Raw genomic sequence first — 18,256 nt, 5'->3', positions numbered from 1 at the left:
GCATATCCAAACTCTGCCATATCCCAGCTCTGCCACATCCCAGCTCTGCCACATCCCAGCTCTGCCATATCCCAGCTCTGCCATATCCCAGCTCTGCCATATCTAAACTCTGCCATATCCCAGCTGTGCCATATCCAACCTGTGCCATATCCAACCTGTGCCATGTCCAAACTCTGCCATATCCCAGCTCTGCCATATCCCAGCTCTGCCATATCCAAACTCTGTCATATCTCAGCTCTGCCATATCCAAACTCTGCTATATCCAAACTCTGTCATATCCCAGCTCCTTGCTGCAGGGACTGAGGAAAATGAGGTGGCTGTGTCACAATATGACACAAAATGAATAACATTCACATGCTGAGATGTTTAAGGCAAAAAAAGGCACATTTATTTCTGGACTTCATATTTACAGAATTCCAAAAGTGACCATGCCTTGGAGGATGAAATTGCCGCCTCTCCAACCACACTGGTCAAACCAACAGTCCTTCAATTCTCTCCTCCTCCAGAAAGGAATGCAAACCAACTATTATTTACATGAAAAGTGTGTGAGAAACTCCATTACAAAAACGTAAACATCAGAAGGCTTAGAAGAACTTTGGAAGAACATGGTGACAGGGCTGGGGTTGCAGGCAGTGAGAAATTCCTGATGTATGGATGTGGAACAGGCCCTCAGTGAGAACACAATCCCCTCCAAATGCATAATCTGTTTCTTGTGAAACACACGTGGCCCCGTATAGAAGTTTTAGGTCAACTGATTCAGTTGAAGATTAGCCTCAATATTCTGAAAGTGGAGACTGTGGTTGCTTAGGGGACTTTAATTCCTCATGAAGGATTATACTGGGGCACCACACTGCTGCCACAGTGTCAAATCTTTTTGTGGGTTTGATAAATTAACCTTTGTAATGGAAAAGCCTATTATGCACTTCCAGACAAAGGAGGAGACGAGTTTGAGTTTGTAGCACTTAAAATGCCAGTGATTAGGATCCTAATCTAATATTCATACTTTTAGGACTTTTATTTCTTCTTAAAGCATATTTCTCCACTGTACTGCAAATGACTTGCTGAGAATTTCAGGAAGGATTTCTCCATGGAAAGGGTGGTCAGGCATGGGAAGGGGCTGCTCAGGGAGGTGGTGGAACCCCCACCCCTGGAGGTGTCCAAGGGATGACTGGATGTGGCACTCAGTGCTCTGTGCTGGTTGACAGGGGGATGATCAGTCAGAGCTTGGACCTGATGATCTTGGAGGTCTTTTTCAAGCTGATTCAGTGTCTCTGTGATGAGTCCTGCTCTGATTTAACATTGAGTGCAGGATACTTAAAATGGAAAACTCTATCAGAGGGACAGGAACACGTGAAGGTCATGAGGGGGAAAATACTGCAGTTAAAGATAAACCAATCATCACTTGTGAAACTCTGGAAAAGTGACTTTAATGTGTGCAATGGTAAATCTCACAGTCCTATGGAGGGAGAGGAAAGCTTTCAGTTTTAGGCAGTGATATCTGAGCCTGTATTTTAGGTTTCATGTCCCTCATTGATGGCAGTGCACATTTTTTATCCTCCCTCACAAGTCAGTGCAATATTTACTGCCTGGTGCATAATGCAAATAATTGGTGGTGCATTCTGATATTTAAGTCTCTTACAGGTTTAACAGGGTTGGGAGGGAGCAGGTTCTCATTACACTGAGGAGGGAGAATGAAGGACTTTGTTCCTGCAGATCCAGTTTATTAAATATTGCCATGTCTGAAAGGCCTGATTGTTCCTTGCCCTTTGCCTTCAGCTGCTGCTGTGGATGGGGGCCTTGGTGTGAAGGACAAGCTGCTTGACCTTGTGGGGGTGCCATGGATTTCTCTCTTCAGAGCTGCTGCTCCTTTGGATTGATTGTCCTTCTCTCCTTTTCAGGACTGGTGCCATAAACAGGCTGTGTGGATGCTGGGCTATTTTTGTACCTGTGACCCTTTTGTGGCTTCCAAACAAGTTGTTTCCTCTAGGTCCAGGGCAAGATTTATAGTGAAAAATTACTGGCCTGTTAAAAAAACACAAAAAACCCACTCAAAGACATGGTCGTTTTGATCCATTTAGTCAGCTACATTTTCTAGGACATCTGCCATGAAAACTGTAGGATCAGATGTTTCTAGAGAGGTTTTGGGGCTCCTGCATTGCCCTGGGCTGGAGTGTGCTGGGGAAGAGGATTTGCTGTGGATTTGGGAGACCCCACGGCAGCATGACAATGGTTTTGGTGCAGAGTTTGCTCTCTTGTGGCACAGGAGGAGTGTGAATAGAGAATGGTGACAAGAAGAAAATTTAAAGAGAATAAGTGGAGATGAAAACAAATCATGATGTTAGGAAGAAAGAGAAATAAGAAGATAACCCACAATTCTTTTTTTCTTGGAGCTTGCAGACAATGTGGGGCTTTTTGCAGCATTTCCATGTTCCAGCTACAGCCTGTGCTGATCATCAGAGCTCTGGGATAGTTTTCATGTGGAATTTACATTCTGCCTGCATGTCCACCAGGGTGGCAAAATGGATTGCCAAACCCTGACTCTGCATTTAAATGGATTTTCCACCCTTCTGTTTTAGTTTTAATTAAACCACATAAACATTGTCAACGTATAAGTTTGTTTTTTCACACCTTACTTAGCATTTATTTATTATTAAAAGCTTTAGCTAGAAGCACTGGTAATTAAAATAAAGTAAGCAAAAAAAAAAAAAAAAAGACAAAAGAGAAAGAGATCCTGAGAAATTTAAATGCTGGTCAGGGCTCTCTCCACCTTCCTTACAGTTTTTAGGTCTTTACATGGAAATCCTGCAGGGCAAGGTGGATACAATTGGTCCAAATCTGGAATTCTCATTGCAGCACAGTTTGCTTACACTTAGAACAACATGGAGTAAAGGCTTCTAATAAAGGTTTACTGGCAAAGATAATTAACTCAGAAATAAGTTGAAATGCTTGAAGGAAGTGGTGTTGTCTCTCTAGAACATCATTGCCTGGGGATGTAATTATAGTGGCATGAAGTTTTGGAATGGATTAATCTAAAGGAGAAAAACACTCTGCATGTTCTTAACTAGAAATTTTCCCTAGAAACTGTTTTTACAGTTACTGTGGTCAGTCTCCCTGTCTAGAAAAGCCTTTAAAGTTCCTCTGGTAAAAGAGTTCTTGTGGCAAGAGAATGAGGAAGTTTGTGTGTCTCCTTTTGTTGAGTTTCTTGTCATAAAGGACATTTTTTCCATTTTTTTAATGGAAAAAGGCAAAGGTCTTTGAGATCTCAGCTGTTGCTCTCTCTAAAAAGTTGCTGTTTTGATGAGAGGGCAGAATTTTGGCCCTGAAACTGCAGTGATTGGAGGTCAGCCTGCTCCAAGACTGTTAGCTGTGGAGTGTTGAATATTTTAACAGCATCCTGGTAAAATACTCTGAGAGGACTCAGAGTATTTATGGTATTATAGCATTTTAGTATTTTATATTGCTGTCACTTAGAGAATGGCAGCAAGGCTTCAGAGCCGTGTTTAAAAACCATCCTGCAGCGAGGCAAGAGTGTGAGACCCTGTAATCTCATTTGTGTCATGGCAGGAACTGCTGCTCCCACTCACAATTTGGCTTTTGATAGTTATTTTTGATACTGCAGCGTGCTGATGTTGGCAGCAACCTCTCAGGAGGTGGCTGTTAATGGCTGGTTTCCATCAATATTCCATGGAAATGAACTTTCATTGCTCCCCAGATGTGATTAAGGGTTCAGTGAACTTTTCTTTCTTCTTCCAGGTTATAAGACCCTTTTGAAAGGAATTTCAGGGAAGTTCAGCAGTGGAGAACTCGTTGCAATTATGGGACCTTCAGGAGCTGGGAAGTCAACACTTATGAATATTCTGGCAGGATACAGGTCAGTACCAATGAAAATCCCAAGTTAAGATCACTGAGGCTGAGGGCTCCTTGGAGACAACAGAAGAAGAAATTTTGGCCTAGAGTTTGTCAAAAACAGGCACTTCAAAGATTTTGAATTAGATTCTTTTTGCTTATCTTTTTTCCTCTGTGTCCTGTTTTGGTCACTTGGGATTTATCTCTTAACAGGTCTGATCCAAAAATAAAAAGCAATTTAAAATCCAGAAAACACACATATAAAGAAAACCTCTTTTTTTGGCTGCGTAACAAATCTGACTCAGTGTCTCTTATGTTTTTTAAAATCACAGTGTGATGTTTTTTAAAATCACATAAACACTTGAAAAATCTACTCTTTTTAGTCACCACTTCATAATGTTGATGTCTTCCTCACCAAAGTGCAGTGACTGTGCTTCTTTTTCCTAAACCCCCTCTTGTGTGGCCATACAAGGTGTCTCTGTCTTGTCATTTGGGGCATAAGGAACAGGATAGAGAAACCTGAAAAAAACCCCACCTTTAGTTTCTTGATAGTTTTTCAGACTTATATACAACAGCACACATTTGAGTAAAATTTTCAGCATCGTGGCAAGAAGCTCTAGATGAAAGAAAGCCGAATCAGGAAATAATTTCATTTCTATCCAGTCTACCAAATTTATTTCACGGTGGCAACAACTGCCTAAGACTTCCAGGTGCTCAGTCATTTGGCAGCACAAGTGATGGTGAGATTGACCTCTGGCTGTTTTGTTTTTTGGTTGCAGAGAGACAGGGATGAAGGGAGAAATCCTCATCAACGGGCAGCCCCGCGACCTGCGCTCCTTCCGCAAGGTCTCCTGCTACATCATGCAGGATGACATGCTCCTTCCTCACCTCACTGTCCAGGAAGCTATGATGGTGAGCTTTGTTCCTTGCTCTCATTTATCTGAGCAGGGGGAAATGGAGAATGGTTTGTGTTGTGCCCTTGGTCCTACCCCTGGCAGTGCCACAAGATGTGATCCCTGTCCGGTCCCGCTCAGTGAGAGTCCTTGGGATTTGATGATGCCTTCAATTCCATTTCAGGCTCATCCTTCTTTGGCTTTATGATTTCCAGTTTGTGCCCAGTGTTATGATTTGGAAGGAGATCTAAGTGTCTGCTCCTTGGATCTAGAGAATAGAACCTGAAATTCTTCACAAATGAGCCTTGGTGGGGACCATCTGTTTGCTTGGGTGGTGGATGAGTAACCTCATCTCTCTCTCTTTCTCCCCATCTTTCATCTGCTGACTGAAAACTGGTGTTTACACTTCAGTGTGATCTCTCTTCCACTTCTACAATTTTGTGCTTTTTCAAAAACAAAGGCATTTTATAAAATGTCTTTCATTTCTTCATGGGGAAAAAGCCAGGAACAGAAGAAGTCCAAGATCCATGGGCAGTGTTAATTCTTCTCATTGTTTTGCACCACATCAGCAAGTTTATGAATTGCCAGCATGACCAGTTAGTCTGGAAGTGTCTGCAGCTCAGCTTGAGAAATGAGCCAGTTTTTCTCAGAAATTGTTATCAAAACAAGGCTCAGGTTGCTCACACTGTACCAGCTCAATTCACAAATTTTAAGGCCAGAAGAAATCACTCCAGTTTTTATGTGGCTAATTTTTTGTAAAGGCTCTTTTTTGTGGAGAAGTTTTTTTGTCTCTTTTGTTTACTTGAGTGTTTTCATCAGAATCCCAGGGGATCACTTTTGCAGAATTTGGCCCAGATTATAGTTGCTGTCTAAAATTAATCAATCAAGGCTCTGACAAAAAATAATTACCTAACAGTATAATTGCTTTTAATAAAGGTTAATCATGATGTTTCGTGGAGCTGCCTTTCAGGACAGCAGATGACATCTTTCACAAGATTATTTATTTCTGTGCTCACTTGTTTGCATGCTGGAGAATGGCAGAGTTCAGTTATCCTTAGTGAGAATGAAGCACAAATAAACTGTGTTTCTAGCATTACCTGGGAAATTTTGGATGTGAAAAATATGTCACTTTCCCATCCTCCTGTAAAGCTCTTTGACTTGCAGTGTGTCCTGTTTTTCTAATACAGTTTCTGGCAGGTGCTTTGCCTAAGTCAAATTAAACTCAGTTATTTACTGCACAGAAAAATGTGCTGTTTGTGACTGGAGCATTGTAGTTCAAGTTCAGATTTTCTGACTGGGTTAAAAGGAGTTGTTTAAGTGGTACCTTGGAGTGCTGTGCCTGAGACATCTGCTCTAAGTGGTGGCTGTGCTTCAGGCCAGCAGAAAATCAAACTGCAGTGTTTTGCATTCCAGGTATCTGCTCATCTGAAACTTCAAGAGAAAGATGAAGGGAGGAGAGAAATGGTATGTACACTGCCCATCAAAGTAGAATTTGGGGGATGCCTAGAAGTGAGCTCTGTAAAGCAGGCATTTTTTATCTAACACTGAGCTGCACTGGACTTGCAGTGACAGAATAATTCATATTCTCTATGCTGACATGTGTCATTAGGACAGAAGGTTCACTGCAGTCTCCAGGAAAGCTGCTTTCAGTACAAGACTGGAAAATTGTAAAAGGTTTACTGAAACAAATCCACAGGTTCTGCAGGATCCCTGTTAATGCACCTTGGGTTCTCCAATGTGCATCTCCTGTGGGGTGAGATAAATCACCCAGCTGGACCTGCACCAGGACCTGCACTCCTATAACCCATCCATGGGGAAAAGCACAACTTCTCTTGGAATATGTGGCAACTGTGGCAACTTCCTAGGTAGATCAGCTGGTTTTGTGACTGTCCTTTCTCTGTGTTTATTTCCAAATTGGAGCAATGGGCATTTCTTCAGACTCAAAAGAATCCTTGACAATCAGAAAGGGAAACTTACAGGAATCAGATTGTTGTGAAGAAAACAAACACAAGTTGTTTTTTTATTGGAAAGTAAATTTATATAGAAACAGCTGTTAACTTAATTGCACTTTGGAAGCCTCATTTACACTTTAGTGAAGTTAGGCCAAGCAAGTTAATTCACTTGTTCACACTGTCACTGTAATTACAAGCAGCTCTTGGAGTTAAAATCTGTGCTGTGTTTATCCAACACATGTTAGAAGAATTCTCTACTTCGTGTTACTGGCCTGTGCAGAGAAGATAATTCATTTTATTGTTGTAAATTGGAGTGTAAATGTTTATCACAGATAAATGTTATGAATTTATACCCTTGTGCTAGCAGGATTGCAGACTCCTGTTTAAAGCAGGGACAAGTGAAAATCCTCAGCTGAACCACAGGTTATGTTTCCAGTTGTCCTTGCTTGTGCTGCCTGAGTCCTGTTTACCCTTCCCAGAGATAAAGGGAACGAGGTAGTTGGGCTTTTTTCTCTAAAAAACAAGGCTTAGTGGGTTTTGTTATTTTTTACTCCCCCTTACTGGGAGAGGGAGCTCCTGGAAATCAAAATCAGGGCAAGCAAAGGGTCAGGCTGTGGTTGGTCTCACCAATTTTCACCAGGGCAGGCACTCTTTCTGGAAAACTCTCTCCATCCAAGCAGTTGATGCTTTGAAAAATGGTGGGCTCTGTTTTCTAAACTTCAGTGAAGTATTAAATGTCTGGGCTGCTTTCTGCCTTTGAAGTGGTGGAGTTTGTTAATTGAATGAGCAATGTAGCTCATGGATTCACTCATTTTTGTGCCCATGCTTTTATTGAAGCCAAAGAGTTATTTCCCTTATATAGGAATACCAGCCCAGACCTACAGTCTCTGAAACAGAAGAAATCCTAGAGCCTGGGATTGTTCTCCTTTTGCTCCAAAAGCCCTGGGATGAGCTGTGCCCTCCTGAGGCTGTGCCTTGAGGAAACCCCAAACACCTGTGACAGCTGCATTGACTCTGAGTGGAATGAAAACACTTGAAATCAATGGCTGCACTTGAAAGAGGAGACTGTGGAGAACAGATGAGATAAAGCAGGTCACTGCTCTGCAGAAACCATTGGGTTTTGTTACAGATCCTTGCAGGGACAGCCCCAGAGTTGTGTTGAAAGAAGCTTCTTGGTTTCACTGTGTAAGAGCCTCTCACATGCTGCAAACCTCTTTTGATGTCAGTGCCATACCCATAAATACACAGCTACAGAAGAACTGATTTCCACTCCTTTTTCACCTCTTTGCTGAGTGAGGTCATGCAGGACAAACAAGCAGAATTTGGGTCAAAACAGTAAATGGCAGAAAAAACCTGTTAACACTGAGTCTAATAAATGACTAACAAATACATGAGATGGAAAAGGCTTTTAGTGTGTGGGTGATGGAACAAAGCTGTGAGCTGGTCTGCAACCTCCATGGAAATCAGTGAAGGGGCTGGAGGTTTTTCATGTTCCCACAACCTGGAATGTTCTGCTCCCTCCAGGTGAAGGAAATCCTGACAGCCCTTGGTTTGCTGACGTGTGCCAACACGAGGACTGGGAGTCTCTCTGGGGGCCAGAGGAAACGCCTGGCCATTGCTCTGGAGCTGGTGAACAACCCCCCTGTCATGTTCTTTGATGAACCCACCAGGTACTTCAAGGCCAAAAATCAAACAGAGGCCAAGATGGTTTTGCATAGTAGAACAGGGCTACAGAAAAGCTATTCCCCTCTAAATCCTTGGAAAAGGCTCATTTGGTGTTGTCTGCAAGCACTGAATTAGGCCAAGAAATAATTTGATTTGGGTTCTTGGTGCCTTGGATCACTGCTGGAACTGCAGGGCTGTGGGGCTGTAAGTAATATTTAAAGCATTCACAAACTGCCTGTAACTAATACTTAAAGCATTCACAAACTGCAGGAGGAAGGAAAAGAGAGAGGAAAATATTGTGGCATGGATTTTCTTTTTCCAGCAAAGACTGCTTGAATATAAACATTTTAAAATGTGACTTTTGGTAATGAATGTGATCAGTCTGGGAGGAGGCTGGCAAAGCTATGAATATGTATCTATTCATTAAAGCTGGGAGCATTTAAATCTGCAGCCCTAAAATGCAGAAGTCCCTTAAGGCAGCTTTGAGAATACTCCTTTTCATTCTCAGGCATGCTTCCAACTTAATTAAAAGCCTGATGGAGAAGTACAAGCTTAAGGTTGGCATATGATAGAATGAAACTGCTACAGAGAAAATGTGTAAAAGGATAATAATGGGATACCTGGAGCAAATGCATGTGCTGGTTTTGGGTGGTGCCTGTGGATAACAAACTTGTTTGGGTTTTTTTTCAGTGGCTTGGACAGTGCATCGTGTTTCCAGGTGGTCTCTCTGATGAAGGCTTTGGCCCAGGGTGGCAGATCCATCATCTGCACAATTCACCAGCCCAGTGCAAAACTGTTTGAGCTCTTTGACCAGGTACTGCTCTCAGACTTTCCCTTCATGTGTAGTTCAGGGTGCTTATGCTTTCAAGGCATAACCACCTCTTAATCAAAAAACCATCAAAACACAAAAAAACATCAAAAAGTCACAACCATCTCTTTAATCAAAAAACATTAATAATTCTATTTGATGGCTACAAATCATATAAAGAAATTAAATAAATAACAGCAAAACATACTTTTTGATTATGTTTTTTTCCTTCTTCTCCGCCTGTTTCCTTTATTTATGAGTAATGTTTGAATCTTGCTGTTAGGTTTGTGAAATCAAGACTATTGCACTGGTGATTATCATGCCTCCAGCCAGCCCTGCTCCTGTGCACAGGGCTGTCACTGAAGTAAATCAGAGCCACATAAAAGCAGGAGAGCTGCAGTGTCAATGTCTGCAATATTTCTGTGTATCCTGGATACACAGTCTAGATTGAGAAGAGTTAATTCACATGAAATAATAATAACTGAATTTAGCATGGAAAATTAATTGGAATTAAGTCGGTGAGAGAACTTCTCTCCAAGCCAACAATGGCATGTGGACCCCGTGTGTTTAGATTAGATAAAAAATGTATTTTAGTCTTGTTAGAGGATTTAGATTAGTCCTGTGAGAGCTGAGAGAAAACCTCCACCACCACAGGTGAACAAACCCTTGCAGATTGCCAGTCTGGCAGGGAGGTTTATTTAAAGTCAAAATCGTGGCTAAAAGTGAGAGTGATGGAGATGTTTGCTGTTGCTGTGCTGTCCCAGCTCTCCTTCCATCCCAGCCCAAAATATCCATCATGTGTGGAAATTAGATGGCTTGGCTCTCCAGCTCCTTGCCTATTTTCAGCATGTGCCAAAGGCTGGAATGAGTGTGTTTCTGTGTTAATGTGTTTGAAGTCCTGCAGGCAATGTGTGCAGAATTCCAATTCCAGGCATTAAATTTTCCATTAGTTGTGATTCCATGCAAAGTTAATTTCGAGTGGTGACAGATCTCCCCAAAGTGTTCTTCCCACAGGGACAAGGAGATGTTATCAGGCAACAGGTTCAAATGTTTTGATGCTTTTTCACATTTTGTCTTATTTCTTTTTCTTCTATTTTCTTTTCTTTTTCTTCTTTTTTCTTTTCACTGTTGAGACTATGAACCAATCTACTCAGATGATCTGAACCTCCCTTAAAGAGGATTTTTCAATTAAAAGTGGTGTCAAACCTGAAAGAACTTGGTTATTCTTGGTTGAGACTATTTCACGTTTTTTCTTATTTCTTTTTCTTCTATTTTCTTTTTTTTTTCTCCTTTTCTTTTTGTTTTCCAGCTCTATGTTCTAAGTCAAGGTCAGTGCATTTACCGTGGGAAGGTAACAAACCTTGTCCCCTACTTGAGAGATCTGGGGCTGAATTGTCCAACCTACCACAACCCAGCAGATTTTGGTAAGGACAGCTTGAATACTTTATTTAATTTCTTTTTTTATTTTATCATTTTGTTTTTTATAATTTTATCACCTTCAGGGTAAGGGGAATCATGGTGTGATTTATACTTCTGTACATATATTCTTATGTGCTTTGTCCATATATGAACCAAAATTCAAAATAAAACTAATCAGATATTTTTTTTCTCCCAAAGTAATTTGAATGCCACCTAGTGGTACAATTTAGTGAATATTTCTCTCCGTTAAAAGTCCAGGTTCAGGAAATGAAAGATAAAGTGTATTCTTTAGTGTTTCATAGTAACTTGTGTTAGTGACTTTTTAAAGTGGCTCCAGTATTCTGCTTGCTTTCTTTTTATCTTGGGCAGCCACTGTGGTATTGTACAGCTTAGAGCATTGAGGGTTTTTTCAGTGTTGTTTCTTAAATTAAAAAAAAATGGAAAGTGCCACACAGATAGACTTTTATCTATTTTCTGTATTCACTGCCTTTCCTCTGAACTGCTTCATTTAACTTCCAGGATGAAGAGATCTCTCTGAAGATTTATGGAAAGATGCATTTAAATGTTGGTTTTGTAGAGATATGAATTTCCATGTGGCACTTTAAACCCTGTACTAAAAAATAAAAAAAAAATTAAAATCTGTTTTTGTCAGTGCTGCAGCACCAAGGGGATTTAACAGCAAGGCTTGTACCTGGTCAGCAGTAACTTCAGCCTTTGCAAAGCAGTAACTGGGAATTCTGTTTTTGCAGTGATGGAAGTGGCCTCGGGTGAGTACGGGGACCAGAGCGGCCGCCTGGTCAGGGCGGTCAGGGAGAGGATTTGTGACTCAGACTACAAGAGAGACGTGCCTGGGGAGCACGAGCTGAACCCCTTCCTCTGGCACCGGCCCTCTGAAGAGGTACTGTGTGCATCTCTGCAGGGGCAGGGAGGCAATTCAAATCCTCCCTCGGTGGAGGAGTCTCTGGGCACACTCAGCTGATGTGAGTGGGCTTTTGTGAATGAAAAGCAAAGCAGGTACTGCAGAGGAAGGGGTTTATTCTGGGTGTGTTTCTGCAGGACTCCTCCTCCACTGAAGGCTGCCACAGCTTCTCTGCCAGCTGCCTAACCCAGTTCTGCATCCTCTTCAAAAGAACTTTCCTCACCATCATGAGGGACTCGGTAAGAATGGCTTGATAATAATTTTGTGGCCAAAAGTTCTGTGCAGCTGCAGTACACCTCAGAGGTCCTGTCCAGCAGCCCATCTGTGGATTATCACAGAATTCCAGAGGGAAGAGGCTGATCTCTCTCTCTTGCTGTTAACTCCACCATCTTCATTGGCAATGACAGCTTTCTACACAGCACTCAGAAGCACCTGGCCTAAAAACCCAAAGTTTAAATTCCCCTCTGTGCTGGCAGGTCCCTTATACAGTTATTAATCCAGCTGAAAAGTGAGTGGGAAGTCGTAGTGCTGTGTCACAAAATTAGGTTTTCCAGAAAATTCAGGATGGTGGGGTTTTTTTCAGTGTGATTTAATGTTACCACTTAAAATCTTCATTTTTGGAAATAGAAAATTGGTAGATAAAAAGTTTCTGCTTCTTTGCCATAATTTGTTCTCCCTTTCTGATTTTTATAAGTGCATTTGTCAACAAGGATTAATTAAATTAATGGATTAAGATCAGGAGAAACTGTAACTGATTTGCTGATGCATAGATTGAAGGACAATGTTGTTTTTAATATATTTTTTTCCTGCTCCGCTCTAAAGGCTTGAAGTTGTTCCCAATGTTATTATTTCTTTTGTTCTTCCAAGCCTCTTGTGGGAATACTGTGTTGCAGAGAAGTCACAGAAAGCTGATTTATTCCTGATGAAGTTACTTGGGTCTACACAAGCCTGAAATGCCTTTTCTGCTTCTCTTCTGCTCTGGGGAAATGTATCTTTTAGTCAGAAAGTCTCTTTCCCCTGATGGGTAAGAGCCAGTGGCTCCATGATATTGTCAGTCAGTGAGATTTCAGCTTGCAGCATTTGCAGTTCCTGCCTGTATTATCTGGAAGAAATTTTCATGGGAAGCTCATCATTTTTGTCACCCAGTAGGAAATTAACATTTCTTATGGCGGGGCGTTGACCTTGGTGATCTTTAACCTTCCAACCCAAACCACTCAATGGTTTCTAGACAAGATTTTCTGGGCATAAGTGCTCCTTTCCTGCAATCTACCCAATTTCAGCCACACTGTCACTGTTTTTGAGCCCAAGCTTCCTGATAAATGCCACTCTTTGCTTACCACAGGTCCTGACACACCTGAGGATCACCTCACACATTGGCATTGGGCTCCTCATCGGATTGCTCTACTTGGGCATTGGCAATGAAGCCAAGAAAGTCCTCAGCAACTCGGGGTTCCTCTTCTTCTCCATGCTGTTCCTCATGTTTGCTGCTCTCATGCCCACTGTCCTCACCTGTGAGTGCTGGGTGCTGTGTCACAGCACAAGGGAGGGGGTGCTGCAATGCTGGGATGGGTCTGGTTTGGTGTAGGACAGCAGCTGACTTGGGGTTCTACCTCTGAGGCAGGTGTGGGGATAAACCTTGCACCCCCAGAAGCACTGCTGTGCAAGCAGAAACAGGCTGGGCCCGTGGCACTTCTCCCTGCCCAGGTTTCCCAGTGTTTTCCAGCACAGACAGTTCAGTGTTACAGTCCTGGACTGGAGTTTCTCCTTATTCCAGTGCATCTCAGCCGTGCCCTGAACTCGTGGTTGGACTTGGGGAGGATGGAATAATTTCTCTGGGGCTTCCAAGTTATGATTCCTGCATAAAGTCAGCTTATTCATGTGGAGTCAGAAGCAAACTCCTGCAGAATGGACTGCTTCATGCTTGCTCTGGGAGTGCTGTTACTGTGGATTCCCTGTTGGACCACAAAGAATAACAAAGTTCTTTAAGTTTTGACACCACTTTTAATTGAAAAATCCTCTTTAAGAGAGGTTCAGGTCATCTGAGTAGGCTGGTCCATGGTCTCAGCAGTGAGCAGCTCTAGGGGCTGACCTTTTATATTCCATTACAAATCACTGAAACTTTTGCTGCTCTGTCAAAGACCTGGGAGTTCCCACCCTGGGACTGCAGCTGTGCAGGATTAGACATGGATGAGTCTTGATTTTATGTTTAACAACAACATTCGTGTTGTTTTTATGTGAAGCTGTGTTGCACCCTGCCAATCTGACTGAATAATCTGTGTTCTCTGCAGTTCCCCTTGAGATGGGAGTATTTCTCAGAGAGCATCTGAACTACTGGTACAGCCTGAAAGCCTATTACCTGGCCAAGACCATGGCTGATGTTCCTTTTCAGGTACATGCTCTACTCTTCAATGAAACAGAACCATTTCAGTTCATGAATGACAAGCCCACTTGCCAAGAAGATTAGTACTGGTATTTTATCCATTGGAAAAGTGGGGAAAATGTCCACATGTGTCTGGTGGAGCTTCAGAATCAGAATTCACAGAACCCCTGGGTTGGAAGAGACCTTCAAGACCATTGAGTCCAACCCAGCCCCAGCCTCTCAACTAAACCCTGGCACCCAGTGCCACATCCAGGCTTTGTTAAACACACCCAGGGATGGGGACTCCGTCACCTCCCTGGGCAGCCATGCCAGAACTTTATCACTCTTTCCATAAAAAACTTCTCCCTAATATCCAACCTGTATTTCCCTTGGTGCAGCTCCAGGCTGTGAGCTCTGGTTGTGTCAGTGCTGCTGGAGAAAGAGCCCAGCCCCAGCTGAGCACAGGCACCTTTCAGGAGCTGTGAGAGTGATGAGGGCACTCCTGAGTCACTCCAAGCCATGCCCCATTCCAGGCAGTCCCTTCCCTGCTCCAGCACAGAGGTCATTCCAGAGCCTCCCAGCCCATGGATCAATATTCAAAGCTGTGGAAACACGGCCAGCCAGGCAGGATGGGCTGGAAAGGCTTAGGAGGGCTCATTCCCAGCTTTTCCTTGCTCTCAGGGCACCTCCCTCCACTCCAGCTGCAGAGCTGCTGCTCCAGGCACAACGAGGTCCCTGGGAATTCTTTTTCCACAGAATGACTTCCCTGCTTCTTCTCACTTGCTTGGGATGCACGGCTAGCGATGGAGCTGGGATTGTGTGGGACTGACTCCCCAGCCAGGCCCTGGGGATCTCAATTCCCATTTCTGGGTGCTGGGATCAGAAGCACCCTGAGAGTGCAGGACTTCACAAAAGCTGAGACCTGACCCAACATTCTTTTATTAAACACATGACCAACTTTGCTTATTTGCAGGAGTGTGGTGGTGCTCACAGGGGTCTCAGGATGAAGGAAGAGATGAGAACCTTGGCTCCATGTTTCAGAAGGCTGATTTATTATTTTGTGATATATATTATATTAAAAGAAAATGATATATTAAAACTCTACTAAAAAATAGAAGAACGGATTTCATCAGAAGGCTAGCAAAGAATAGAAAAGAATGGAATGATAATAAAATCTTGTGATTGACCAGAGAGCCTGAGACAGCTGGACTGTGATTGGCCATTAATTAGAAACAAGCACATGAGCCCAATCACAGATGCACCTGGTGCATTCCACGGCAGCAGAGAGTAATTGTTTTTCTTTTCCTCTGAGGCTTCTCAACTGCTGAGGAGAAAAAATGCTGGCAAAAGGATTTTTCATAAAATATATCTGTGACACAGGAGGGTGAAAGGTTGGGAGTGGAATCCCTTTTTAAATGCCATCAGAAAGACAGCTATCCTCCCTCTGTCATGTAATGGAAAGGCTGAGAGCTGTGGATCAGTGGGAACCCCCCCAGGTTCTTGTCTCACCCAGAGTGGCCGTGAGTGTCTGGCTGTCAGGGGCTCACTCCCAGTGTTTTCCTTGCAGATCATGTTCCCTGTGGCCTACTGCAGCATCGTGTACTGGATGACCTCCCAGCCCTCCGACGCGCTGCGCTTCGTCCTCTTCGCCGCCCTGGGCACCATGACATCCCTGGTGGCTCAGTCCCTGGGCCTGCTCATAGGGGCAGCCTCCACATCCCTCCAGGTACTTCTCCTGGTTTGAACAGCCAGGTGTCTCCTAAGGAAGGCAGGAGCCTCCCCTGAAATGGAAAATGTGAACACCCTCCCTCCAAATTATTACAATTTTGAAATTAAGAGGCTCTCAGGAAAAGATATGGGAATAGGTATAACAGTTCTTTACTAGGAAAACTAAAAATGCAAATGCAATAGTACAAACAAAAAAAACCCTGACAGAGTCTGAACTTGCTCTGACACCCTGCGGGCCAGGGTGTGGCACAGTCCCATTCCATAGTGGCTCAGCCCTCCTGCCTCCCTTGAAATGGAGAATGCAAACTCCCTCCCTCCAAATTATTATAATTTTGAAATTAAGGGGCTCTCAGGCAAAGATATGGGAGTAGAAATAACACTTCTTTACTAGGAAAATTGAAAATTCAAATGCAATAGTACAAACAAAAAGGAAACAACACTGCCACAGTCAGAGCATGCCCTGTCCCCTGTGTGTCAGGCTGGTGGCACAGTCCCATCCCAGGGGGGCTCAGGGTGGTGGCACAGTCCCATCCCAGGGGGGCTCAGGGTGGTGGCACAGTCCCATCCCAGGGGGCTCAGGGTGGTGGCACAGTCCCATCCCAGGGGGGCTCAGGGTGGTGGCACAGTCCCATCCCAGGGGGGCTCAGCCCTCCTGCAGTGCCAGCTGTGGCTCTGCTGGAGCAGGGATCCTGCACAAGGGGGGAGTTTTCCTCTGCAGCTCCAGGGCTGCTGGAGATGGGCCTGCTCTCCCTCTGGGAATGCAGGGCAGCAGAAAGCTGCTCCTCTGGGAATGCAGGGGGCAAAGGCTGCTGGGCTGTTCCCAGGGCAGATTGGATCCAGGTAGGAATGCTTGGCTCCTCCCCTGGGCGCAGCATCTCCCCATGGGATGGTGGAATTTGATCAGCCCTGCAGGGACACTCCCTGGCCATGGACAGCAGAGATCTCCTGGAGGGAGGATGGGCTGTGGGAGAGAGATAAAGAACAAACTGCCCCAGGAACAGCAGAGAACTGTCCCAGCTCTGACAGATGTTGATAGAATACACATCCCTAGCTACATTTTACAACTTAAAACAGTACTGATGGTGTTTTGTGTCTCACAGGAGCTCTGCTCTGTTCTAACTCTGCTCCCTGTCACGGCTGCTGTGTCCCCAGGATGTTTGTTGAGGTGACAGGCAGAAAGTTTCTTGCTGTAGCAGAGTTCTTGCTGCTCCCTCCTAACCCCAGAGCACAGACATGCCCTGGATGTGATGCTCTGAAGTTCCTGCCTCACCTGAAGGGGCTGTGCCTGCCCCTGCTTGGGTGGATTGTCACTTGCTGTTCATCCCAGACTGGGCAGGTCCTGGGAACTGCAGGACTGATGTGTTTCTGCATCCCCACAAACTGGAAATTTTCCACAGTAGCTCAGGAGAAGGTTCTTCCATGCGTGTCCAGAAAAGCTGTAGAAAGAAAGGTAGGAAAAGGCTTGCCCACACCCCAAATTTCCAGAAAGGAAGGGAGAGTGGCAGCTGTTGGCATGACTGGAAGCTGGCCACGTTACTCCTGGCAGGAGATGTGCTGAGGTGACCATTCCACAGCAGAACAGATGATTCTGACCTCAATATGCATTGATGCTGTCAAGACCTCTGCAGCAGAACACTTGATTCCCTCTCTGTGCCACCCTGTGGAGACCAGCATAGCCTTACTGCATGATCCCTGTGCTTCTGCTCTTCCCCTCACAAGAAAAAAAAAAAATCATCAATTTTCTAGTATTTCAAACTGTGATAATTTGGGGCAGTAGAATTATTCCTAGGAGTCATAGAAGAGCAAGTTCATTTTCACTTTTTCTATGTCTTTCTGACAAGAGACACTCTGTTCCTTCTCTGCACAGGTGGCAACTTTTGTGGGCCCAGTTACTGCCATCCCAGTCCTCCTGTTCTCTGGGTTCTTTGTCAGCTTTGATACCATCCCAACATACCTCCAGTGGATGTCCTACATTTCCTATGTCAGGTACTGCTGGGGAGGCCTTCACCCTCCCATCTGGACACGCTGTTTGTTTGCCTTTGCTTGCTTGGGTGGTTGGTTATTTTGGGTGCCAGAGGGACTGTTCACAGCATGTTCTTTTAGAGTATAAACATACTCAACACATGTGATGTAAACCACATTATCTCTCTGCATTTTAAGTTGTTGATGTTGTGAAATAAATAGGAACAGGTTGCTGGCCACAATTCCATGTCAGTCCCTTTGAATTCAGTGGGAATGCGCAGCATGAAAATCTTCCTGGATTTTGCAGTAGTGGATGTAAGAAATAATGGAGACATCACCAACTGAGAAGTTGATGCCAGCACCTCATTTTGGAAGAAAATGTATAATTCACTATATATATCACTATGTATAATGTAGAAAATGTGTAATTCACTAATTCACCATATCCTAGATAGGTTTGTTGGATAAAGGCCTGTTTTAAAGTTTTGCAGTAGCACTGCCACAAGAGGCATAGGATTTGTGTCACCTCTAATTTAAACTGCTGCTTTAAGATCCTTAGGCACCTTGTCTGCTGTCTGTGTCTGACTCAGCTGTCTTAGGATGGGGCAATTCCCACCAGGAAATAGGGAGGGATAGTTTAGACAAGAGGCTGAAATGTTTTTAGCTGAAGTTAGGAGAGGGGAATTTTCCCATTCCCCATTTCCC

The 18,256-nt window shown here is 43.8% G+C and overlaps 1 protein-coding gene across 2 annotated transcripts in view; it reads left to right on the top strand.

The window, feature by feature from the left end:
* ABCG1 (ATP binding cassette subfamily G member 1) overlaps nucleotides 1–18,256 on the top strand; it is a 58,737-nt gene that overhangs the window by 32,832 nt on the left and 7,649 nt on the right. For both annotated transcript variants that reach the window (XM_009089572.4, XM_018913425.3), the window contains 12 exons: nucleotides 3,754–3,871; nucleotides 4,626–4,758; nucleotides 6,153–6,203; nucleotides 8,216–8,361; nucleotides 9,047–9,170; nucleotides 10,474–10,588; nucleotides 11,333–11,481; nucleotides 11,640–11,741; nucleotides 12,845–13,013; nucleotides 13,791–13,891; nucleotides 15,429–15,587; nucleotides 17,457–17,575. In XM_009089572.4, the coding sequence (XP_009087820.1) occupies nucleotides 3,754–3,871; nucleotides 4,626–4,758; nucleotides 6,153–6,203; nucleotides 8,216–8,361; nucleotides 9,047–9,170; nucleotides 10,474–10,588; nucleotides 11,333–11,481; nucleotides 11,640–11,741; nucleotides 12,845–13,013; nucleotides 13,791–13,891; nucleotides 15,429–15,587; nucleotides 17,457–17,575 (1,486 nt within the window). The remainder of the gene's footprint in view (nucleotides 1–3,753; nucleotides 3,872–4,625; nucleotides 4,759–6,152; nucleotides 6,204–8,215; nucleotides 8,362–9,046; nucleotides 9,171–10,473; nucleotides 10,589–11,332; nucleotides 11,482–11,639; nucleotides 11,742–12,844; nucleotides 13,014–13,790; nucleotides 13,892–15,428; nucleotides 15,588–17,456; nucleotides 17,576–18,256) is intronic.

Source organism: Serinus canaria, chromosome 1, assembly GCF_022539315.1.
Source record: "Serinus canaria isolate serCan28SL12 chromosome 1, serCan2020, whole genome shotgun sequence".
In the NCBI taxonomy this organism is placed as follows: domain Eukaryota; kingdom Metazoa; phylum Chordata; class Aves; order Passeriformes; family Fringillidae; genus Serinus; species Serinus canaria.
This window is presented reverse-complemented; position numbering and strand designations above follow the sequence as displayed.